Raw genomic sequence first — 25,758 nt, 5'->3', positions numbered from 1 at the left:
TGTTAAGAGTAAAAAAATGTCTTAAAGATTTTAACAGGAGAGGACAGACTTTTTGCTCTCTAATTAATCTCTTTTTCTTTAATAATATTTTGCATCTATGTTTAAAGGAGGTACGTTATGCAGGTTAACCCTCGTTTAGTATTAGTCTTTTTATTACAAAAGTATTACATGAATACGAAAAAGAAGTACATCAGCTAAATGGGGAGAGTCTGGTTATGTCTCTCACCAAACCCACACCTCTTCCTTGAGGTCACTTGAGTGCAATGTGTGGATTTTTTATATACACACTTAGATGCACACATTTATCCAATCACTTTGATTAGAGGTAATTATTGCTATAATGAAGTGGCAACTAGCACATATTCTAGAAGCAGAGGGTCTGATTTCCTTTCATGTACTGGCTATTGATCTTAAATGTCTGGACTTGGTTAGCAGTCATCATCAGTAAAGTGGAGATGGTAATAGTACCTACTTCAAAGGGTAGTCAGGAGGTTTAAATGAGATACATGTATTAGAACAGCTCAGACGCACTGAAAATAAGTATTTGTTATTCCTACATGATCATGTTATACATATTACCTCATGCTATGTTTATTTCACAGAGCATCATATCATGAAAAGCTTTTTATGCCAGCACACATAAACCCTGTTTATTCTTTTTAGTGGCTACATAGTATTCCACAGTGTGGCTGTAACATCTTTTTCTATCCCACAGATGCTGTAAGTAAATATCCTTTCTCACATACCTGTCATTTAGTTGTCTAATATTTATCATTACTTTCGGTTTTAGATGTAACAATATACATATGAATAGAAAGTATCTGTAAAATATAATGAAAATAATGATTCACGTTTATTGAGATCCTGTGACAAGCCAAGCACCTGTACCTTTAGGTTTAATTAAATATATTATCTCTGTGAAAATTAGAGGATGCTCTCATCTGGCTTCTTAACCACAAATAACTGGGAATCTTCATCTGCCCTAAAGGAAGGATCCACAGATGTAAATATAGCATGCTCGTATATCGTTTTTGAAGAAACATATCATCCAAGAGTTTTGAGAAAGATAGCAAATGAAAGCAGAGAGAAAGATTATGGAGCAGAGCAATCAGTTGGCGAAAGCAACTACGATTGACAGCATGGATGCCCTTTACGGTTAAAAAGCTGCCCCGTTGACTACGCTGCATACCCCCTACTCATCCACTTCTTATCGCTGGCCACATTTACTTGATCACAAAGCATTGCCACTCTATTTTTGAGACTCCTCTTGAAGCTGGATTCTCAGTTTTCCTGCCTTCAGGCCCTATCTCAAACCTCACCAACGCTTCCATCCATTGTAGTTCCGTAACCCGTTTCTAGCCTCTAATCTCGCCCTTCCTCTATCACCCTGGTTCCCCTTTTTGCAAATCAAGTCCTGATTGTGTCACTTCCGCTTAAAAACGATCAATGACTGCCCATTGTCCATAGTTCTTGGCATCAAATACAAGAACACACACAGCCACCACTGATTGTAACCTCAACTTCCGCCCTCATCTTTGCACTCTCGAGAACTCCATATACTTGAGCCACACTGCTTTTTAACCCACTGCACATGCTCAGGACCTGGCAGCTCCTAATCCTTTGGAGATGTCCTTCCTTTTCACTGCTGTCGAAACCTGCTCAGCCTGAATACAGAGCATTTTTCTTGTTCGGGATGCCATCCTGCTGTCCCCAGCACACTACAACCCACAGAGAACCTCTGCACCGTAGCACCTGGTGCGGTCCCTGCGCCCCCATGCCTCCCCCCGCCCCAGCCATGATTCTCAGATTCCAGTGTGCAGGCTGTTCACCTGAGACAGTTTAAATCTTTTGAGATTTTGATTTTGATTTGAGGTGAGACCCCAGGAATTTACATTTTAAAAACGCCTCAGGGACTTGCAATACGGGTATGTGACCATCTTTGGGAAACCTTGCCATAAATAAAGAGTAATGTTTAGGAAATTGTAAATTGCATCCCATTGGATTGAAAAATCCGTTAGTGGGCCATGACCAGTTTTTTATTCCCCTTCTGTTTATGCAATATATCATTTAGGATAGAAACAAAAATAAAAAGTTACGCAAAAACCCCACAACACACTCCTAGAAGGCAGGATGCTTAACAGTATTTGTTGAATAAAGAACATTCAAGAAGACTCTCAAATGCTGCTAGATGGTGGAAAATTCTGATGAGCATAACGTTTAAACTTTATTTTAAACTTATATAGACCCTGGAAAAGACAAAATCAGAGTTTTGGAGTGAAGCTAGATTGACAGTAAAATCTCTGATAATATTATCCTTTTGGAGAAAAGCTTGCCATATATTCTCAGCTGAAATCTTGGGAAGTTTCAGTCCTTAAATTATCAGCATTCTAGACATGTACTGACTTTTCTTCATGCTCTCTGAGAAAATTATAGTTGGCAAGAAAAAGAAATGTCAAAACATGCCTTTAAACTGATACATACTCCTAAGCTTTCCCCTTAAATACACATTTGAACTTTATTTTCCAACAAGAATTTTGAAAATGCTTTTTAAAGCCTAGCTATGAGGTCATTCTTAAGAATGTATGTTTATGTATTTAAAGTATTTCTTGAAAGAAAAGTAGGGAAAGGCCCAGTCAAGATTATTTAAAACTAATTTTTTGAAGATGTTATTTATAGGAGAAAATTCATCATATTTTCCCTTTGTTTTTCTTATTTACAAAATAATACATGCTACTTGAAAAAAAAGTTAAGTGTATGTATGTAATTAATGTATGTTAGAAATGTGTAGCAAAGGAGGTCAAATTTCCTCATAATGCCATCCCTATGAAATAACCAGTTAGCAGCTTGACATATATTCTGTCCTATTTTTCTATGCATTAACAATATAGGGCACCTGGGTGGCTCAGTCGGTTAAGCATCTGCCTTCAGCTCAGGTCATGATCCCAGGGTCCTGGGATCAAGTCCCGCATCAAGCTCCCTGCTCAGTGGGGAGTCTGCTTTTCCCTTTCCCTCTGTCCCCACCTCCCGGCTTGTGCTCTCTCTCTCTCCCTGTCTCTCAAATAAATAAATAAAATCTTAAAAAAAAACAATATATACATACATTTTGATAAAATGAATTATCTTATGCACATTATAACTATCATGTAAAAAAATTTTTTTTACAAAAATGTAAAAAATAATACAGGATAACATGCACCCCATCTAAAACTAATGGTTACCATTTTTCATAGTTGCTTCAGATCTTTTAAAGGAATTAAACACTTTTCATGAAATGGAAGTCCTCTCTGGTATTATTCAACTACCATAGTCCCCCAAAGCTGCAATGATCATGAATTGGTTATGTGTCTATTGCAACTTGCTTTTTTTTTTTAATTAACATAGTGTTTCCAAGATCTGTTATTTTGATGCATTTAGATGAGTGTGGCTTTTTGTTTTTAATTTGTTTTGTTTTGTTTTGTTTGAGTATGGTTGACACACAGTGTTACATTAGCTTCAGGTATACAACTTAGTCATTACATTTAGATGAGTTTTAATTATACATTCTCTTACTCAGGAACATTTGAGTTTTGTCCTTGTTTTGTAAGTATAAATAATGTTGCATTAAACATACTTGTAAATATTTCTAAGTATACACGTGCAGAACTTCTGTAGGATATTTACCAAAAGGTAGGATTGATGGGTCATGCTGGATAATCTATTTGCACTCACCAGCAGCATCTGACAATGTCTGTTTTCTCATCCTGTTGAACTTTTAGGTTTTGTGCATATTAAATTTTATGAGTATTATTTTTTGAGTTTTATGAGTACTAAATAATGTCTTGTTTTAAGGTTATTTACATATAACAATGGAAGTTTCTTCTTCTGAGACTTGAATGTTTATATAACTGCAATATTTCCATTTGCTTTAGAATTTTTGCTATAGGGGTGCCTGGGTGGCTCAGTCAGTTAAGTGTCCGACTGTTTATTTCATTTCAGGTCATGAGATTGAGCCCACATCAGGCTCTGCACAGGGCATGGAGCCTGCTTAAGATTCTCTCTCTTCCTCTCCCTCCCCGCTTGCATGCACGCTCTCTCTCTCTTACTCTCTTAACAACAACAACAACAAAAAAAGACTTTTTTAAATAGATTCATGGGAAGTTTAATTTATTTTGGATACTAATCTTTTGTTTTGGGGAGCACAGACTCATACATACATTAGGCAAAGATTATGTTGCAATTTTTTTTTATATTTCTACAAATTGTTCTGACTTATCTATCATTTTCTGAGAATTGTACAATTTAAAAAACCCACTATAATTGTAGATTAATCAGTATTTTCCTGTAATTTGTCAATTTTTGCTTTATATATTTCAATACAAATTCAGGATTATTACATAAGCTTGATGAACTGTCTCTTTATATAGAGAGTTCCTTTTTATTAATGATTTTGCTTTAAATCATACTTGGACTTTACTTAATAATGCTACTGAAAAATATCAACTATGATTCTTATTTATGTCTGTAGTTAATAGTTAGTTGGATTTACCAGCATATTTTATTAGTTCTTGTATATGCAGTTCTTCCCTTTGAATTTATGTATTTTTTCTGTGCTTTTAGCAGTTTTTCAGTGCGCATCTATAGATGAGTAAAAACCTCTTCATCTTTGTTGCCTAGAAATACCTATTTTGCGCTCACTTTTGAATTATGTTTTCATTTGGTTTCTATGACTCAAATGTTGAGTTACAGCCCATCTTCAGACTTCAGAGATGAGCACAACCATTGGCTCCACTCATCACTATGATGGTCTTACCTTTTTAGTTCACAGAGATGTTTACCTTGTTTGGAGCATAGCTCTTCCTTTCCTTATCAAGTATATTAACAATAAAGGGGAAAATCATCAAAGCTACCAAAAACAAATGGCATATTACCTTTAATTTTTAATCTATCATTGCTGCTAGATTAGAGAATGTAAGATAGAAGATCACAAAATGCCTTTAAGCAGAAGTCACTGTTACATTAGTTTCAGGTGTACAATATAGTGATTCAGCACTTCCATATGTCACCCGGTGCTTGAAAACCTTTTGTATTAGGACTCCTCTCTTGCCTTAGCTAATGTTAGTTAGTTCAGTTAAGGGCTCGGGCTTTGTCTAGGTGTCCACTGTTTCGTTTCCCTCATGTGTGACTTTGGACAAGTCTCTTAACCTCCTTAATCCTTAGTTTCCTTCTCTGTGAAAACAAGATTAATATAGTACATACCTCATAAGGTGATGGTGAGGATGAAGATATTGAATCAAAACAATTAGTGTGATACCCAACAAGTAGTCATTTTTTGCTAAAGACGCGGAAATGAGCTAAAACAACACACAGATTGCTGAAACCTCTGAAGGTTTTTAAAAACACTGGTGCAGTGTGGGAGGGAGTCAGGAGGATATGGGAAATCTCTTTTCCTTCTGCTCAATTTTGCTGTGAACTGAAAACTACTATAAAAAATATTTTGCATTAAAAAAACAAAAAACACTGGTGCCTGGGGTGCCCCCTGGAAATTTTAATTCCATCAACTGGAGGTGAGGCCTAGCATCCAATCAGTTTTTAAATCTTGGGTGATTCTTTTTTTTGTTTTCTTTTTAAGATTTTATTTATTTATTTGAGAGAGAGCACAAGCAGGGAGAGCGGCAGAAGGAGAAGCAGGGAGCCCGATGTGGGGCTCAATCCCAGGACCCTGGGATCACAACCTGAGCCCAAGGCAGAGGCTTAACGACTGAGCCACCCAGGCGCCCCTGATCTTGGGAGATTCCGATGCACATCCTACTCGGAATCCCCTGGAGGCAAAGGATTAAAAAAGAGAAAGAACCCTCTTTCTTTGAGTTCACTGTGATTCAGTTCCCTTTCCCCTTGGACTTCCTCCAGATCCAAAAGGCAGCCCTATGAAGTCCTTTTACTACAAGGATAACCACTTGCTCCTTCTTCAGAGGCTTCTTTACTCCCATTACCTGATGCTAAGAATGTACTCTTCTTTGAAGATTTATTGATTTATTTGAGAGAGAGACAGACCAGGTTGGGGGAGGGGGGCAGAGGGAGAGAGAAAGAATCTCAAGTAGATTCCCCCTTGAGCTCAGAGCCCAACGTAGGGCTCAATCCCACGACCCTGAGATCCCGACCTGAGCCTAAATCAAAAGTTGGACACTTAACCAACTGAGCCACCCAGGTGTCCCAAGAGTGTAGTCTTCTAACTCACCCACCACAAAGATGTATTTATTCATTTGTTCTGAAAAAAAAAAAAAATCCTATTTTATTGATGTTCCTTCACTCCACAAATGTTGATTGAGCACCTACTGCCAAGCATTCATTACATTAAGTATTGGAGAAACACCAGTGAATGAAGGAGGCTTAATTCCTCCCCTCAGAAAACTCGGAGACCCCACCAGTGGAGAGAGTGGGGCCTTTGATGGGGAAGACAGAGTGCTTCCTAGCACAAGTAACTTCTAAGCAGAAGTCTGGAAGGAGCAGGGGTTACCCCCATGAGGAGGAAGAAAGGAGTGTGCAAAACCCAGGGGGTGCTACAGCAAAGCCTGGAAGCAACACTTTTAAGACATTCAAGACCCTAGACTATTGAGCAGAAGGGACCCTAAAATGAGATCTAAAGGTAAACTGAGACCCGAGGCTCCAATGTCTTGTAAACCATGTTAAGGAGTTTGCGAGCAATCTACGAATGGTGAGGAACCCTGACAGGTTTTCTGTAGCTGGATTACCATGATGAAATTTGCTTCGAGGGATGAACTTTTTGGTTAAGAGCCTGGTTAAGTGGGTTTGGGGGGGGGGTGGGATTACAATGGCAAGTGTGCTGGCCAAATCTAGGAAGGTGGCCCTTGAGCCCAAGAGAAACCAGGAGCGGGCAGTGGAGGTGACTCTCCTGACACTCTTTGGAAGAAGTTTGCTGTGAGGTGCACAGGGCTGAGGAGGCAGCTAGCTATCAAGGTCCAGAGCTCAGAACAGAGACCTGAGTTGAAAATAATTTAGGGAGGTTTCTTTGTATTATTTTCAGCGCTAAACCAAAAGACAGCATGAAAGCTTGCATTTTTGTTCCGTTCTAAGCAAACATGTTAGTTAGAACTACAAAGCTTCCTTGACTGATGGTCCTTGTACACGTGAGTAAATAAGATTTGGCTCCAGATAGCAATTACTACTGGCACCTATTTCTTTCATCTCATGAGACACAATGTAATTGTAAACATCAATCTAGACACCATAGACTTAGCAAAAAAAAAAAAAAAAAAAGTTTACTTTTTCCCTCTGAGGAAAAACTTAAGTTCTTTTCCCTTTGTCCTTGTGAATGTCTTATCTGGCTTGCCAAGCCTCCTCATCAACCACATTTGTGAGAAACAGACAGGATCCTATCCCTGCTGTTTGTGGTGAAAGTACGCCCCCCCCGGAAAAGTGTGTTCATTTTTTTAAGCGTGTAAATTCTTTACAAGCGTGTTATTGTTTAATGAGCTAACATAGACTTCTCTGTAGTCAATAGCTTCATCTGTGCCCTCTACTTAAAAGAGTAACACCACAAAGGATACAGAGAATAGTTTGGCTTCCCTTGTAAGTTTCACTGGGCTAAATTAAAAGCTCCTTTGCACTGCTCAGACACACACTATTTGGGTATAACTTACCTTTCCTCTGCAGAGGGAATAAACATGCATTCCGGAGTATCATTAATGTGTCCTGGAGTGGTGAGGAATAACTGCTTTATGGTATTCTCTGGTGCAGGCTGTAGGATACATGACTTTATTAGATTCTTCTCTCATTTCAGGTCATAATATCAGCCACCTACTGTGTTCTCCATTAAGACTATGAACTTATACAGCACAGAGCCTATTTGAGATCTGATTACAGAATAAATAGGCTTTTTCTAAAGTACTTGAAGTTGTAATGTGGGTCTCTACAAAACTAATAGGCAAAGGTCTGCAGTGAAATTTTAAGAGAAGCCAAGCTCCTAGACAAAAACAAACATGTTGCCGAAGAAAGGGGAGTTAAAATCTTGCTCATAAATGAGAGTAATTTCCCAGAACAAGCCATTCTTCTGGATTCCGTGTAGGTATCCTTCAGCTGTTGGCAGTCTTGGTTTATTTACCCTTTGCTTCCTTTTACTTGCTTATTACCTACACATTAAAATGTTCCAGGAACATCTTGCCATTTATCTTCAGTGATTATAACTCAATTCACTACTTGAAGGATTTTTAACTCATTTATATTACATGAGATTCTGTCCAAATGGTAACAGTTATAAACAATATTAAAGTTGTAGAGATTTTTGACAAGGTATTGAGAAATTGAAATGATAATAATGATTATTCTTTTCAGTTCTCATTCAACTACACTGAAAAGATAGAGAGGTACTCATGTCTAGCCACTTATTTTTATCTCATATCCTAAGAAACTAGGCAGTTAACAAGAACTGTTTCTTATAAAAACGATTGAAGTGTGTTTTAAGCTTATATTAATCACTCTAACATTCGCCGCAGTGATTACAATTGATTAATAGATCGATTTCCTAGTTGTCATCAGTGAAGCATAGGAGGGAGAAGAATCACGTAAATCTACTGATTTTCAACAAATTAATTTTAAGGAAATATCTTTTCTAATGCTTCTATTGGTTGCTGTAGTAAAATTGAGAGGTTTAGGATTAAAACTTTTTTCCATTTCCCCTCTTTCTTTCTGCTGGAGGTAACAACATACCATCCAATAAGCAATTATGATAATACTGTTTGTATCAATTCACATAAATCATATTATTTATTGCATTGTCACGTGTGCCAGGCCCTCTCATCTCTCTCTCTTCTCTCTCTCTCCCCCTCTCTGCCACACACACCACACACACACACCACACACACACACACACGCCTATAAAGCATATACGTCAGACACATAGTTCATGTTCTAATACAGTAACTATTATCATTACTCTATATGCTGATTGACATAATTTTCAGAGTACTACATAGGACTTTTTCCTTATATGAATTACCCATTAAACTATAACATAAAAATTCTGACACATTGTTGACAAAATGAGTCTAAACACACACATGTTTTGCATCAGTTTGTCTCTGATATGTAGCCCATTCAGTGTTTAACAGTCATATTCCCTTACATGATTTAATCTGTCCCACTTCTATATATATCTGTGAGGAGGAGGGAAATCGGAAGATAGGAGGTTCTGTTATATAGATTCTCCCCCTCACCACACTTCATGGCTCTCTCCCATAACTCAGAAACTTAACTTGTACGATGATATGGTTTGCCAGCAATGTGAAGAGACAGAGATCACGTTGGATGCCAATGATCAAGCCTCCATAATAATGTTAAAAGCCTTTGAAAAAACATACAGATGTGCCTGGTTTGGCCATCTGGTCAGAATAAGCATTTTCAGAGTTCTGTCTTCACCTTTGCCCCCTCCTTAGGTGTGAGAAATGTAAGGAATTTATTGGCCTGTATTTGAGGCCTGCCTTGACTAAGGTTAATAAGCTAACACCCTCATCTGTACACACACACTCACTTGCCCTAACACCGACCAAGTTGAAAGGATGAGAAGGAGGTGATGTATGCCCTGGGCAGATTTATCACCCCATGAACCAAAATAGGCAAACAAAATTTCCAAGGTTGGTTTTGTATTATCCAAGAGTTCAGGGGAACTGCATGCCTTTTATTATGCCCCCCATATGGAAAAACAAAGAAAACATAATTTTCTAGTTTTAATAAAGGTAATTTATTTGGGTCAGAAAAATAAAGAATTTATGCTCAATTTAAACAGTGCGCAAAATGGATTGCCTTTGGTTGTAAGCCATGATTGTAGGGTTTTGCTTGATTTTTGTGTGTTTAGTGATTCAGTTAGATGCTCTGAGACATGATGGTCGTCTCTTTAAGGGTCTTGTGTTTGAAGAACATTGATGAGCTATATGACTCTTTGAGACTCAGTCCTTTTGAGTCTTGTGAAACCAGACAGAGATGACTATAAAGTCTCAAGTCAAAGGGCTATTATTCTGTGTCTACAATCAAATTAATTTATCCTTGTCAAGGTTTGGTTATAAAACAAACTCACAGTGGGTAAAAATATACCCTCTATTATTTCTACGCTTTCTTATGGTCTATAAATATTTCAAAGTAAGTTTTTTTATAAGTCAGCCCACAAATTCTCTCTCAGTGTCCCTCGTTATTCAGCTGACTTCTACTACCCCTGTGACTTGGCAGCTGTCTCACCAGGGAAACTGTCCGTCACAGGAGGAGTCAGAGTGACGATGATTGGATCAATTCATCACCAGTGCCAGAGAAAAACAGAGTCTCCAAAACATGTGTCCTGCCTTCATGACTAAGTCCCATCGTTTTCATACATGTTTAAGACAAATCCCTTGGTAGGAGCTTATTTCTCTAGTGGAATCTCAGTTGGTATTAGGCACCCCCAAAACTCTACAGGTAACCTACAGTCATGTCCGGGTCTCCCCAAGGTCTTCAGGACTGGTGATTATAGTTGTTTAGTCTAGTTATGCCAATAGGTGCTAACTCTGCAGTGGTTATTATAGACCCAAAGATGCTGGATTAAGGCCATATGTAACGGACCAGAAGATGTCCTCATACAAATAGTCTCCAGGTGACGATACAATGAGCAGTCGGACCAAACTTACTGCATTTCAGCCTGTGTGTTTTGTTTCCTTTGGGGGACTATTTTACCAGCTCAGCTGAACAGGAAGTACATTTAGAGCCACTTATAATCTCACAGATGGGGGACAAAGTAACTCAAGCCTCAAGACGAGAATGTTCCACGAAGCACTTATCCATAAGTATTTTTGCTTTTCAGCAGAGGTCTTTTGACCTGAAAACTATATAAATCTACAGATTAAAGGGATGTTATCTTACTGAAAGGAGAAAATATGATAGAAAGGAGTCAGTAAAAGGAAGCTAACTCTACTCTGGAATTCCATCAGTCTGGCTTGATGCGGAAGAAAACAGTTAACCACCGGGGCACTGTTTCCTTCTTCCCAGAACCTGTCTTCTACTTCGGCGACATCGAGTACCCCGTGGACGAGAGCGCCGGCTACGCAGAGGTGCGGGTGTGGAGAACAGGCACGGACCTATCCAGGTCTTCCAGTGTCACAGTCAGATCCCGGAAAACGGATCCTCCCTCTGCTGATGGTGAGCGGTTTCCTATGGCAGCTCTTTTGATCGTTCTCCTGGGTTCAGCTCACCTTGACGCAAAATACTTTAAAGCTAAACTACTTCACGCCTGTGAAAGTGGTCTGGATGAATGGAATTATTTTCTGAAATTATTATTATATCGTAGGTAAGTCTAGGCTCTATGTATTACTGTGAGAAAATACATTGAAAAGCCACAAATTGGAGGCTACATTGCAAACGTGTAAGTCAATGACCCTAAATTCTAATGCCTGTATTTGCATGAATTTGGTTCTCTACACCTGAGTATTATGGCATTGGTATGCACAAGAATGTTCATGCTGGCCACCCTCACAGAAATCTAATGACGTGTAAGTGTCATGCAGATGTGCATCTCCAACTTGGTTCCCTCTTCATTTTAACCAGATGCCCCCATAAACACTTCAGAGCCAAAGGCTTTTTCCACACTTCATTATATAAGCTACCCTAGCCAGGAAGCACTTGGCTTTTATTCTGGGATTTACATCTCCGAAGAGTTGATCATAAAGTTTAGGGTAAGCATAGGATTAGAAATTTCCTTTTTTTTCTCTCCTAAATTGCCAACAATACACCCTTTCTTTCTTATGTGCGCACACACATACATCATATGCCCATCACATACTTATCACACAAAGCAAACGGGGGCCATACCACGTAGTGGAACCAGCATGATGCTTTGCATGTAGTAAGTGTCCAATAAGCATTTGATTCACCAAATTAGTTATTTTTTAAGAAAAATTCAAATCAGAGAAAGAGAGGTGAGAATAAAGATGAAGAAGCAGAGGAAAAGAAAAATACAAGAAGAACCACAAAGAGATACAGATAGAGATTTTAAAAAATGAATTAAGGGCAGATACACTCATAGATGTATATTCAGAAGTAAAGAGAATATATATAAAATGAGGGTTAGAAGAACAGAAGGTATGAAAACAAAGAAGCAATAATATCAAACCCTTGTCACCCACTCCCAGTCTTTATGAATGTGGGGCCTAAAAATTGACAGACAGTTTTGTTTGTAACTACTTTAGACATAAATGGAGGTGTCAACAGTAGGTTTGCATCCCATGGTCTGAAAAAATAAGCCAAAAATCAAATACGTCTTTGAGAATAAAGGATTGCTCTCCTTGCCTGGCGTGAGTGTGGGCGGATCGTGTGGGACAAAAGCTTATACCTGAAATGTGTTTCTTTAGCCAACAGGCAAACACATACCTAAATAGGATATTCTCTTGTAGCTTTGGAAAATAAATACAGATATTTAACTGATGTTAACAAAATTTAAATGTATATATTTTATAGGTCATTTATGATGATCACATATGTGATTCATGTGCTGATTATTTCAGACCTGATTTTTATTAGCTCCCTTCAAGAATTCCAAAATAAAGATAGAGGGATTATATAACCAAAGCTAAACTAACTCATTAGATGTAAATAAAATAAAGTTTCAGATGGTAGACCTTTGTTCTACCATCTTGAAAACCAATATGATACTAATCCTTTGCATTTCACTGAATGTATTTTTCTGTAATGTTATACTGGTCTCTATATTTTTTTTAAAAAGAATCATAAATAGATCTACATAATTTGCTTCTCATAATTTAGTTTAGTCAGTCCCCAACTGAATAATTCTTTTGTTATGCGTATAGCTGGAACAGACTATGTGGGAATCAGTCGGAATTTAGATTTTGCACCTGGAGTCAACATGCAGACTGTTCGTGTTATCATCCTGGATGACCTTGGGCAACCGGTGCTGGAGGGAATTGAGAAATTTGAACTAGTGCTTCGTATGCCTATGAATGCTGCCCTCGGCGAGCCCAGCAAAGCCACAGTGTCCATAAATGATTCTGTCTCGGATTGTGAGTGTTTATTCATTTACAATGATAATTACATTCATAGGCTATTTATATACAGATTAAGTGAAATGATGACCTGCAGTTTATATATGTATATAAGTTTGTTAGGGCTGCCATAAAAAGTCCTATGGACTCAGAAATTCTCGTCTCACAGTGCTGGAGGCTAGAAGTCCAAAGTCAAGGTGTCGGCAGGGTTGGTTCCTTCTGAGGGCTGCATGGGAAGGATCTGTTCCACGCCTTTGTCTTTGGCTTGTAGATACCCATCTTGTCCCTATGGGTCTTTATATCTTCTGTGTGTGTCACAGTGTCTAAATTTCCCCTATTTATAAAGACAGCAGTTCTATTAAGTTAGGGCCTATTCTAAGGACCTCATTTTTACTTGATTACCTCAATAAAGACCATAGCCTCAAACAAGGTCACATTTTCAGGTTGTGGGGGTTAGACCTTTAATCTATGAATTTGGAGGGGAAGCAATTCAACCCATAACAATACCCTGTCTGACCACGTCTTCATTTGTCCTTCTGACCATTTTGATAAAATTAGGCAGTCCTTTCAAATTAAAAAAAAAAAAAAGTGAGATTGCCAGCAATATCTTGATTGTGTCTCAAGAGTTCCCTCACCACAATTTGAGAAACGAGACAGAGGATCATAAGGGAAGGGAGGGAAAAATGAAACAAGACGAAACCAGAGAGGGAGACAAACCATAAGAGACTCAATCTCAGGAAACGAACTGAGGGTTGCTGGAGTGTTGGGGGGTGGGAGGGATGGGGTGGCTGGGTGATGGACGCTGGGGAGGGTATGTGCTATGGTGAGCGCTGTGAATTATGTAAGACTGGGGAATCACAGACCTGTACCCCTGAAAAATACAGACCTGTGCCCCTGAAAAGTAATATATCATATGTTAATAAAAAAAAATTTTTTTTAATAAAAATACAATAATGGGGGGGGAGGGGAAGAGTTCCCTCACCATAGATAGGTGGAGCCAACCACATGTAATGGTCTTTTTCCACTTCTCAACACAATACTTTCTATCATCTCCTTACACCCAGACACTCCTGAAATTTCCCTAAGATGCCAAAAACATAGTTGTAAGACAAGCAGCTGCTGGATACGTGGGAGGGCTCTCTGACACATCCTCAGAAGGAGTTCTGAATAATTTTCAAACATGATGATCTTGACATTGCTTGGGAGAGTGTAACCTATTGTTAATGAGACCTATATTTAATTTACCCATCATCGGTATCACTTAAATACAGACATAATATTCATTGTCAAAAATATTTTATATATATATTTACATTATGTATATATAATACTATATTCATTATCAACTTTTCTAACATGGTCTGGGTAAACTATGCTTCTAACTGTGTGCACAATATTGAGTGTTATTTGGAAATAATTCAGAAATTATTCAGAAATTTCAGAAATTCTGAAAAGCTCATGATTAAGCAACACATATAGATACAGATAAAGTCTCTGGTTTTATCTACTTTTTCGCATTTCACTGCATCTGCCTACTCCATGAAATAGAGCAGAATTTCAAAGATAAGAAAATCAAAACAATTTATTTAAGTGATTGCTTAAGGCCAAAACATTGTCAAGTGACTGGGTGGAAACAGGAATCCAATTTTCATTTCTGTTCCATTATTCTTTCCACTAAACCTTGCTTTCTGAAATGCCACTTTCCTTAAGGAAATTTCCGTTCACCTTGATCCATATGTTTCTTTGCTTTGCAGTGCCTAAGATGCAATTCAAAGAACGAGTATATACTGGCAATGAAAATGACGGGCAGATAGTTGCAATGATCCACAGGAGCGGAGACGTTCACTACAGGTCTTCAGTGAGATGTTACACCCGGCAGGGGTCTGCGCAGGTGATGACGGACTTTGAGGAACGTCCAAACACTGGTAGCTCCATCATCACATTTCTCCCTGGTAAGGTGGAGCTTGAAATTTTTATTTGGCATTTGAGGAAGCCAAGTTGTTGATGAGAAATATCAGGAAAAGACACCTTCTTGACCTCAACAAGCTTATGATGTGGTTTTGTGTACACTATGTGATAATAAGGTGAAGTCGATTGTAACAGATTGAATCAGTGTCTTTTTGGTGTCTGTACCAATTTATGAATTAATTTCCAGTGATGTGCTGTATTGTTTATTCAAAACAAATTTGGTGGTATAACAAATATGTAGATTTCGCAATGCTGGGAGATAGTGTTCAAATGAGAGAAATGAAAGGAAATAGAGATCACACTTTTAATATGAATTCAGAGCCTTAAAATGTTCGATCACTGTGATCCTGTAATTGTACTAGAAACATCCTGTAGTCAGACTAACTCTGATTGTCCCGTACAAGGTGGATAAATTTGCTTCTTAATCATAATGCTAGAAATTCATACATAAAATTGGTATTTGCTCTTTATCCCTTGTTTTCTAAGATGACTTACAGAACTTAAAAACAGACACTGGAGAAATTTCCCACACAAATAGGGGCTCTCATTGCGTATGTTCAAACATTTAGTCATTCATTCAGCAAATATTTATTGGAGGCTTATTACACACCAGATACTCTGCACTCTCAGTACAGCAGGGAAAAAGACAACATCCATGCCCTGTGGTGCTTATATTCTAGTAGCCCAGGTATGCTTTGGGGCCTGAGATGTGATTGGGATGTCATGATGGGATGGAACTGACGTGCTGTCATTATCATTGCTCCAGGTGAGACCGAAAAGCCTTGTGTCCTTGAGCTGATGGACGACACACTCTATGAGGAGGTAGAGGAGCTCCGCCTGGTTCTTGGCACCCCACAAAGCGACTCCCCCTTTGGGGCTGCAGTTGGGGAACAAAATGAAACTCTGATAAGGATCCAAGATGATGCCGATAGTAAGAAGTTATTTCTTGTCCTCGCCTGTAAATTGGGAATTGAAACCCATCTATGTTAACGTTTTAGGAGGCTCAGAAAATAACCCCTTCTTTCTGACAAGGGTTTTAAAGCAATTGAGAAATAGGAAAAAAGACTAAGATAAATGGGGAACCAAATAAAACATGAAAATCGAAAGTCAATGTTGGAGAATGTGCTTTATGTCTAATGTTAAATCCCACATGTTCATACCTCCGGTAGGGTAGAGATACCCCCGGGCCAGCAGTTTCTCTCTCCCCTCCCGCTCTCAGGGACCCACTTCTGTAAGACTTATGGCACATAGAGGCTGCCCGGGGTACATGCTTCCTTGATTCCCAAGGAAGGAACTGGATGATACACACTCAGTTTCTCCTAACCCACTCACCAATAATGATGGGTGAGGGGACAGAGAGAAGCCATGAGTGTAATACTAATTCAGTTCCCCTCATGTGGAAAGAAACATTAGAAATGAAGAAAAAGCATTTCCTTTACATTTTAATTTGTCCACGTTTCCCACAATTTTAGAGACTGTTATTAAATTTGGAGAAACCAAATTTAGCATCAGTGAACCCAAAGAACCGGGACAGTCGGTGGTTGTAAAAATTCCAGTGATTCGCCAAGGAGATACTTCAAAGGTTTCCATCGTGAGAGTCCACACCAAGGATGGCTCCGCCACCTCTGGAAAAGACTATCACCCTGTGTCAGAAGGTAGGGGAGTTCCCGGGGCCTTCCCCCAGGGGGGTGATGCTCACACTCTGTACTGACACTGGTGCCCTTTAGAAAAAGAAGAGAAATATCCAACTGAAATAAAAATAGGCATACTCCTTTACGTTAATCTCTATCAGAAAAATAATGGCAGTAGAATTTAGTTCCAGAATTTTCCTTTTTGACTTATGGGGTTTATGCATGAGCACTTAGGGAAATTTTGAGTAGACTAGATGACCTTCTGTTCTGAGTCTACTTTTACTTTTAATAGGTTTTACCTTCATTATGGTAATCGGATACTAAATAATATCTATTCTAGAATATTCTAGTACACTGAAAATATGCATGGTAGCTGAGATAGCGTTTTAGTCTATGGAACACCAATGATCTAAAACTTCAAGGTAGAAAATTTTGTGTTAATGGAGGGTCAGGAAAAGGCTGGTGGAATGCCACCCAAAAAGACTATGAATTTTCTGGGCCTTAGGATTTCATTATAGGTGCTTTTCATCCATCCCCCTCCTCCTTCAAATTTTTGGACCATTTCACCATTTATTTTTATGAGGAATTAATACAAGTCAGTTCTTCTCTCTCTCTCTCTGAGTTATCTGCTGACAGAATAGATGTAAATTGATGTGCAAAGTTAAGTTTATAAATTATGTAGAGTCCTACTTACCCACTTTGTGTCTAGTTTCCTACTTCTTACTACCAACAATCTTTAGTTCTTGATCGTAGAGCTTCAGGCATTCATCTTGATCTCGAAACTTGTGAAAGACAAAGTTTAGAAAGTGATGGATAGGTTTTACTAAGTCTATAATAAAGTTGATGAGACAAGAGAAGAAAAAAAACATCTTCTGCAAAGGAGCTTGTTTCCTTTGCATCTATGGTAAAAAGTTTGACTACTGTAGAGCTTCAAAGTTATCCTCAGATTATTCTCTATGCAGATAATGATAATATATTTGAAATAAATCACATATAATCCAAAAGGAGAGGAAAAAACACTGATTAGCTACTAAATTAGAAAAATTTAAAATAAGTCTTTCTCTAATGAGCAAGAGCAGATTTTACATGAAGGAAACATCTTCTAAAGATGGGCAATATGACCTTTAAGAGAAAATGTTTTTCTTAGAAACAAAATAATTCTTTTTGTTGAAGCACAAATAAAAATTATACCTCTGTGGTAAACTGACCAATGAAGTCAGGGAAAGGTTAAATGACAGTAAATCAGCCTGTGTCTCTTTTATCCCATAAATGTAAACATGCTGTTGATAACGCTCATGATGAAAATGTAATCTCTTCTGACCCATATTCCAGTTTCTCCCTTATGGTCAAAATTGAGGTCAGTCCCTTACAAATAAACAGAAATAATAAAGATAGAAGAAAACTTAGAATATTTTTTGTGCTAAGAATATGAATATCTAAAATGACAGATAGAGACTAAAGTAATTGAGGAAACTTAACTATATATCATCTAGCATGTATACTGTAAGAAAACAACAATTTAAATATTTAAGGGGCGCCTGGGTGGCTCAGTCCATTGAGCGTTGAGCGTCTGACTCTTGGTTTTGGCTCAGGTCACGATCTCAGGGTCCTGGGATCAAGCCAGGAGTTGGGCTCCTCGCTCAGTGGGGTGACAAGGAGGCACCCCACCGCCCTCATGCTCTAGTTCTCTCTCTCACATAAATAAAGAAATTAAGTCTTTAGTAAATAAATAGATATTTAAAATCAATACTTAAGCTCTTAACTTCTTAGAAATTGGGTTTCTGGGCGCCTGGGTGGCTCAGTTGGTTAAGCGACTGCCTTCGGCTCAGGTCATGATCCTGGAGTCCCGGGATCGAGTCCCACATCGGGCTCCCTGCTCAGCGGGGGATCTGCTTCTCCCTCTGACCCTTCCCCCTCTCATGCTCTATCTCATTCTCTCTCTCAAGTAAATAAATAAAATCTTTAAAAAAAAAAAAGAAATTGGGTTTCTATCATTCTGGGGATTACAACACTTGAACTCACAGGGCTAAAACAAGCAATGAATGAGGGAAATAGGAGCGGAAGGTGACAAATGGGAACGTTACTGAACCAGAAAGTCCATTCCCTGCTGAGAAAAGCCTGTGCTGCCGTAGTCAGCTGCCTGTGGCCAGGCAGGAAAGGACAAGAGAACTTTAAGAAAAACCTGTGCTTTCCTATGAAGCCCCCAGGTATTCTTGGTTTTAGCGACTAATATTCTTCGGGTTTCATTTTTATTTTTTTTAAGAGGGAGAGAGTGCACGAATGGGGAGGAGAGGCAGAGGAGAGAACGAATCTTAAGCAGACTTCATGCCTAGCGCAGAGCCCAGCACTGGGCTCAGTCTCACGACCCCGAGATCATGACCTGAGCCGAAATCAAGAGTCAGACGCTTAACCGACTGAGCCACCCAGGTAGCCCTAGGAACTAATTTTCTTTTTTTTTTTTTTCTTTTTTCTTTTTTTTTTTAAAGATTTTATTTATTTATTTGAGAGAGAGAATGAGATAGAGAGAGAGAGCATGAGGGGGGAGGGTCAGAGGGAGAAGCAGACTCCCCGCCGAGCAGGGAGCCCGATGCGGGACTCGATCCCGGGACTCCAGGATCATGACCTGAGCCGAAGGCAGCCGCTTAACCAACTGAGCCACCCAGGCGCCCTAGGAACAAATTTTCTAATGCAAGGTCACACAAGTCAGACCAAACAAATTGGTGGGCTGGAGATGATCAGCTGTTTTCACTCTCTGATACAAGAACCCTAAATTCTCTCAGGGTATGAGAAATCTAAGACTAATAGACGCCAGGAACACACTAAGGCTAATATGGAAAATGGCTATATCTAGAAAGAGGACTCATTTTATTTATTTTTTATTTTTGTTTAAAGATTTTATTTACTCATTTGACTGAGAGAGACACAGCCAGAGAAGGAACACAAGCAGGGGGAGTGGGAGAGGGAGAAGCAGGCCCCCCGTAGAGCAGGGAGCGCGATGCGGGGCTCGATCCCAGGACCCTGGGATCATGACCTGAGCCCAAGGCAGACGCTTAATGACTGAGCCACCCAGGTGCTCCCAGAACTCATTTTAAAGAGGAATCTGGCTTACTCAATTTTAAAGAAAAAAATCTTTTTCATAATTGACAAAAAAATAGAAGTAGCAGAAGAAAAACACATTGGAGACACATTTTCTTCTGCCACATTTTAGAGGATTTGTAATTTAGAATTAAAATGATTGAACTCCAGTTACATCAGAAACAACATCTGCTGTCTTCTCTAATTAGAACAATTATGCATTATATTTTTTTAATTTTTCTTCTGAGCCAGTTTCTCAAGAGGTATAGTAAAACCAACAAAATAGTTTATCCAAGTCTCATGGTATGGGCAGCTGCTGACTCTTGAGTTCAATAAAATCAATTAATTTTTAATGTTTTAAGACTTTTGAAATGAATCGTTTAAAAAAGGGATTTTCATAATTGAGTTTAATTTTCATTATAATGAAGCAAATTTTTTTAGTGAGGAGAAACAGGATTAAGGGAAGCATAGCATTCACATTTATCGAAAAAAGGTTTTAAGTTTCCAAGATTAACATCAACAACAGAAAAAAGTCTTTTTAAAATATAATTTGATATAATATTAAAAAGCTCAATTTTATATCCACCTTTAATTACCCATATATATACATAATGCAAATGCCGCTCACACTTCATAATACCTCCAATTGTAGTCACCTGCCTTGTGTCCTATAGATTCAGAAATTTTGGAGAGGAGAGGCCGGTTTATCTGGTTATGCCTCAGTATTAGAACTGTTGATCTGTTCCACAGCTCAGTGTTTTTTCTGTCAGTCAACAAATCAATTTAGTAGCTTCTGATTAGAATTTTCTTCAGATGAAATGGAATAGAATGGAAAATATTCAGATACAAAGCATACAGTAAAAATAAGTGATGTTTTTCAAACTCGTGATTCCATTTTATTCACACACACACACCTACACACACAGACACGCACGCATGCATACACAAATATACTGGGCCACAGTGTACAATATTTTCCTTATTTTGAGTCACTGTCAAGAAAGCTTGACAAAAATTTCATGTATTCCTATGTAAAACACTTAAATCTGTGATTTTTGCATTTGTAGAAATTGAGTTTAAGGAGGGAGAAACCCAGCATACTGTTAACATTGAAGTAATCTTCGACGGGATCAGAGAGATGAGAGAGGCCTTCACTGTTCACCTAAAACCCGATGAGAACATGGTAGCAGAGACGCAGGTATGTACTAAGATATGGATAGAAATTCAGGGCCAGCTGGGGTGCCTGGGCGGTTAAGCGTCTGCCTTCGGCTCAGGTCATGATCTCAGGGTCCTGGGATCAAGCCCCACATTAGGCTCTCTGCTCAGCGGGGAGTCTGCTTCTCCCTCTCCCTCTGTGCTCCCCTCCCCCTCTCTCAAATGAATAATAAAATCTTAAAAAAAAAATTCAGGCCCAGCATTTTAATTGGGGAAAATGCATATAAGCATCACATAGTGTTCAATAGACTACTGGGATTTTGTGCAAGCCTTTATAAAGGAGATGTGCATAATCCCTTTTTCATCTCATAAATTTTGTTCCTATTACTCTTCCTTTGAAAAATCATGTGTATAGAAACTCAGGGACTAGAGTCACTGAGCCCCACGTCAGCCCACTTAGTTTTCTCATTTCAGTTGGCAACCACTGAATTTGAGATTCATTTCCAGAGAGAAGGCATCATCTCGACACAAAGAAGAGACTATGAATTCAGGGCTACTGCTCATTAAAACATACATTTTAATCCACAACACAGTTTGCTAACCCTCAGAATTCCCACTGCTAGTCTTAGTTTTATCAATTTGATGTCCAGAGCCTCAGGGACCAAATGTTACGGTCCTAATACTGATGTTCTGTGCTTATTAAATTTATATTGTGTCATCAACCAGATTTTCTTCAAGGTAAACATTTTCCACAGAATTTTGACCTTTAAACATTAAGTAATTTTTAAAACTAAATAATTTTAGGCACAGACCAATGTTTATTATATCTATGCTTAAATTTACTCTAGTTCTTTTATTATTTGTTTTACTATTAGTACGAGATCAAATTGGGGAGATTTTTTTCCCTTAAGTATTTCTTACCATTTTGTAATCTTTACTGCTCGATGGTATTTCTGCTGCAGTGCCTTACCTTTTTTTTTTAAAGTCATATTTAAAATTCAAGAAGTATGGGCAGAAAACCTTTAACACACATATTTTTTGTAAGTCTTGATCACATTAAAAATGATTCTTTTAGTGTTACTTTTATAGAGCACTGTATTAAACTCTGGGGTGAAAGGAACAGAGATTCATTGAAATTGCTTCAAGCTTTTTACAAATGCAAGTAGATACAGACTTGGAAACTGTGATATATAAGATATTGGAAGGTTATTCAGGAGCTAAGACAAATTTATCAGCAAGGTGTCTTGGCACCTTACCAATGGATGTGCCTAGACTCCTCTCCTGTCTGTGACTCAGTGTCTCACTCTGCCTGGGTTTCAGGCTTTGCTTCTGGTCTCTGCTCATTTATTTTTTTTAATTTGTATTTAAAGCCAATTTAGTTAACATAGAGCGCATTATTCATTTCAGGAGTAGAATTTAGTGATTCATCAGTTGCATATAACACCCAGTGCTCATTACATCAAGTGCCCTCCTTAGTGGTCTCTGCTCATTGAGAGCCTTGATTTTCGCCGGCATCCCCGTCAGCATGGCTATGCTATCACATGACCCCTAGGATCTGCTTTTTCTCAGCCTATCACTCAGCATTCCTCTCCCTAGCAACTAACTGGCTTTTTCATGGATCTTCCATGCCATAACCCAAGACAGATTCAGCCACTATCCTCACAATCTGGAGAAAAAAATAGAACCCAAATACCTCGTGGGCCACTGGCCAACCCAGGCTGCCCTGGGCTCATGTACCCTCCCCAGGTGCCATAAGACATGGCCAAGGTGTCAGGATCACCTAGAACAAACCACAAAAGGCCTGTCGCCCTGCTGGGGCTCTGCATGTGACAGTTTTCCTCATAATGAAGCCAGGGGCTTGTCAAGCATCATGTGTATCATACTATACACTAGACGCTCCTAGATCCAAATACTTCAATAATCACAGATAATTATCTTTTCCTTGTAGGTGACCAAAGCCATTGTGTATATAGAAGAAATGAACAGCATGGCAGATGTCACTTTTCCTTCTGTCCCTCAAATTGTGTCATTATTGATGTACGATGACACTTCCAGAGCTAGAGATAGTGCTGGACCCGTGTCTGGCTATCCTGTTGTCTGTGTCACGGTGAGTAGGAAATTGACAAAATCGAGAAAAATTGTACAATAGCTGGTTAAAATAATTACAGATGTTAACCGATACAGCACTGGCTTTGCCATGAAGAAAGGAAAGTGGGAACACTACAGGTATAAGCTTTGAACTTTGGGATAGGAAAATATCACATTAATCAAATAAAGCTCCCATTTTTCTTCCTTATCTGACAGAGGCTTATTAACTGATGTGTACACAGTGTGTTATCTCGTGTTATCTCAGGGTCTGCCATTGATAGGAAAATAAATAAGGGTTGAACTCTGCACTCAAGGAACTTAAAAATAAGGAAGAGAAAAATATATAGGAATCAGTCACTCGACCAGAGGGCAAGATGTGATCATTACCATGAGGAGGTCACCAGCCAGCTAGAGATGCAGCTCCATGTGTGAGGCGAGGCTTGGGCTGCTCAAGTGGAATTTCAGCAGTTTAAGATAAGAGTCAGACAAGGGGAGGCCGTTCCAGGAAGAAGTGATTACAACACAAGCGACATCTAGAGGAATAGTATTAAAAAATGGCATATTGTTACTACTTTTGTACTTGCCTTTTCTTGACTTTAAATTCTAAGTTCCTTGTGAGCAAAACTGGGAGGTACTTATTTTTATATAACAACAGCCCTGGTATCATGACCTATGTCTAATAGGCACATAATAAATGTTTACTGAATTAACAAGGCAGAAATAGTAATTTGGTGCCCAAGTTAGATAGGTCTTTACATGTGATGTTAAAGACTGTGGGCCTCATTGGTGGGGTAGCAGGGGGGTTCTTGGGCAGAAGCACGGTGTGAGAAGAGGGGGTGTCACCTCGCAGCAGTGTGTCCCTTGACTAGAAAGACCCCGAATGAGATGAGAGGTGGTGCTGTGAATGGGAAGGAAGGCACCCACTTGAACATTGCAAAAGAAGAATCAGCCATAGTCACTGACCTACTTGGGGGGCAAGGTGTGAGAGAAGAGGGAAGGAGGGAGGGAGGGAGAAAAACAAGAATGATTTGGGATCTCGGAGATTCCTGAGATGATGCAGAGAATAACAAGTTTACACACATCAAGTTAGAGTGGAATTGTGCAGGAGGCTGCTTGAAGCGTCCATGAACGCTGTTAGGGCTAGAATAGAAATGTGAAGGTTGCGGGTGCCTGGGTGGCTCAGTTGGTTAAGCGACTGCCTTCAGCTCAGGTCATGATCCCGGAATCCTGGGATGGAGTCCCACATCGAGCTCCCTGCTCAGCGGGGAGCCTGCTTCTCCCTCTGACCCTCTCCCCTCTCATGCTGTTCCTCTCTCTCTCTCTCTCTCAAATAAATAAATAAAAGCTTTAAAAAAAAAAAAAAGGAAACGTGAAGGTTGCATGAATAGCATGTAGCAATGGAAAAAAGCATCAGGAAAGCACTAGGCTAGAGAGCTCGAGAGTCATAACTTCCACATTGTTCTGTACTGTGGTCCTGACAGTTATTTGTTTCCCGTAGGCTTGCAACCCTAAATACTCAGACTATGACAAAACAGGCTCTATTTGTGCAAGTGAGAACATCAACGACACCTTGACCCGGTACCGATGGCTAACTAGCGCACCTGCTGGCCCTGATGGCGTCACCAGCCCTATGAGAGAAGTGGACTTTGACACTTTTTTTACATCATCCAAGATGATCACCTTGGATTCCATATACTTCCAGCCCGGCTCCAGGGTGCAGTGTGTGGCCCGCGCTGTGAATGCCAATGGCAAGGAGGGCCTGGAGCTGATGAGCCCTATTGTCACCGTCGGCAGAGAAGAAGGTAATGCGCCACCATTTTCACATGAAGACCGCTGGAATACCATGGAATATTATCAATATCTGATCTCTGGTTATTAGTTCTCCCAAATGCCCCCATGTATTCCTTAATATTCATCAAGTACTTAAAAAATGACATCCACTTTTACAAAAATATTCATTAGAAAATAAATATTTATTCATTCCACTTTTTTTTTTTTTTGATCACCTGTTACATGCCAGACTTTAAGCTTTCTGCTGGCACTCAGAAAAAGGAAGCAAGACTCTTGTTCTCAATGAGTTCACACTCAAGCTGAGGACACAGATAAATTTTAGTCTGGACAAGGCACAGTGAATGTGACTAGTTCTATCCTGAGTGGGTCAGGAAACAGGAGTCTTGAAAACAGCAGAGAAAAACAAAAGCATGAGCAATGACTCATAGAAGCATGAAAGAACATGCAATATTCTGGAAACTACAAGCAGAGAAATGGGGAAGCAGGTGAGAGGGAGAGTGGAGAGGAGATGAAGCAGGATGGTATGCAAAGGTCAGATCTGGACAACGTGGCTCCTATGTGATGAGTTGGTTGTCGCAGCAGTAGGAATTTGCTGGGGACGGGGACAGAGGAATGACAGTGCAGGTGGAAAAGTATCCACAAGTGCCCACAGCTTGTGATTTTAAGGGAGGTTGTGCCCGGGGCTGGAGCCCAGACACATGGCGGGTGGAGAATAGAATGTAGCTGGAGCAACACTGAAAAGACAAGAAATCCACTTTATAAACTCATCCTTTAGTCTGCCTGAGAACTTTTAAGTTAGATTTTAAAAATAACAGTCTGTTTTTAAGATTCTATTTTTAAAACTTTATCTGCATACAGTGGTTCAGAAGTATATTTGTTGCACAAAGAAAGGTTATATGTACCACCTTCATACACTCAGGATGAATATTTATTGATACTATATATAGTAAACATGCTCTTTTGTTAGGATTAAAATACATGGTTGTTGAGTTTCTCTTAAGACCAAACTATTATGTTGGTACCAAAAGGAAAAAAAATCA

General features: G+C 39.1%; 1 protein-coding gene across 1 annotated transcript in view; it reads left to right on the top strand.

Annotated features, from left to right (window-relative positions):
• Positions 1 to 25,758, top strand: part of FREM2 (FRAS1 related extracellular matrix 2) — a 156,377-nt gene that overhangs the window by 110,451 nt on the left and 20,168 nt on the right. The window contains exons 7-14 of the mRNA XM_021678306.1: positions 11,005 to 11,154; positions 12,819 to 13,028; positions 14,765 to 14,962; positions 15,745 to 15,909; positions 16,451 to 16,633; positions 20,752 to 20,882; positions 22,788 to 22,946; positions 24,426 to 24,729. Coding sequence (XP_021533981.1) covers positions 11,005 to 11,154; positions 12,819 to 13,028; positions 14,765 to 14,962; positions 15,745 to 15,909; positions 16,451 to 16,633; positions 20,752 to 20,882; positions 22,788 to 22,946; positions 24,426 to 24,729 — 1,500 coding nt within the window. The remainder of the gene's footprint in view (positions 1 to 11,004; positions 11,155 to 12,818; positions 13,029 to 14,764; positions 14,963 to 15,744; positions 15,910 to 16,450; positions 16,634 to 20,751; positions 20,883 to 22,787; positions 22,947 to 24,425; positions 24,730 to 25,758) is intronic.

Source organism: Neomonachus schauinslandi, chromosome 3 (assembly GCF_002201575.2).
Source record: "Neomonachus schauinslandi chromosome 3, ASM220157v2, whole genome shotgun sequence".
In the NCBI taxonomy this organism is placed as follows: Eukaryota; Metazoa; Chordata; class Mammalia; order Carnivora; family Phocidae; genus Neomonachus; species Neomonachus schauinslandi.
This window is presented reverse-complemented; position numbering and strand designations above follow the sequence as displayed.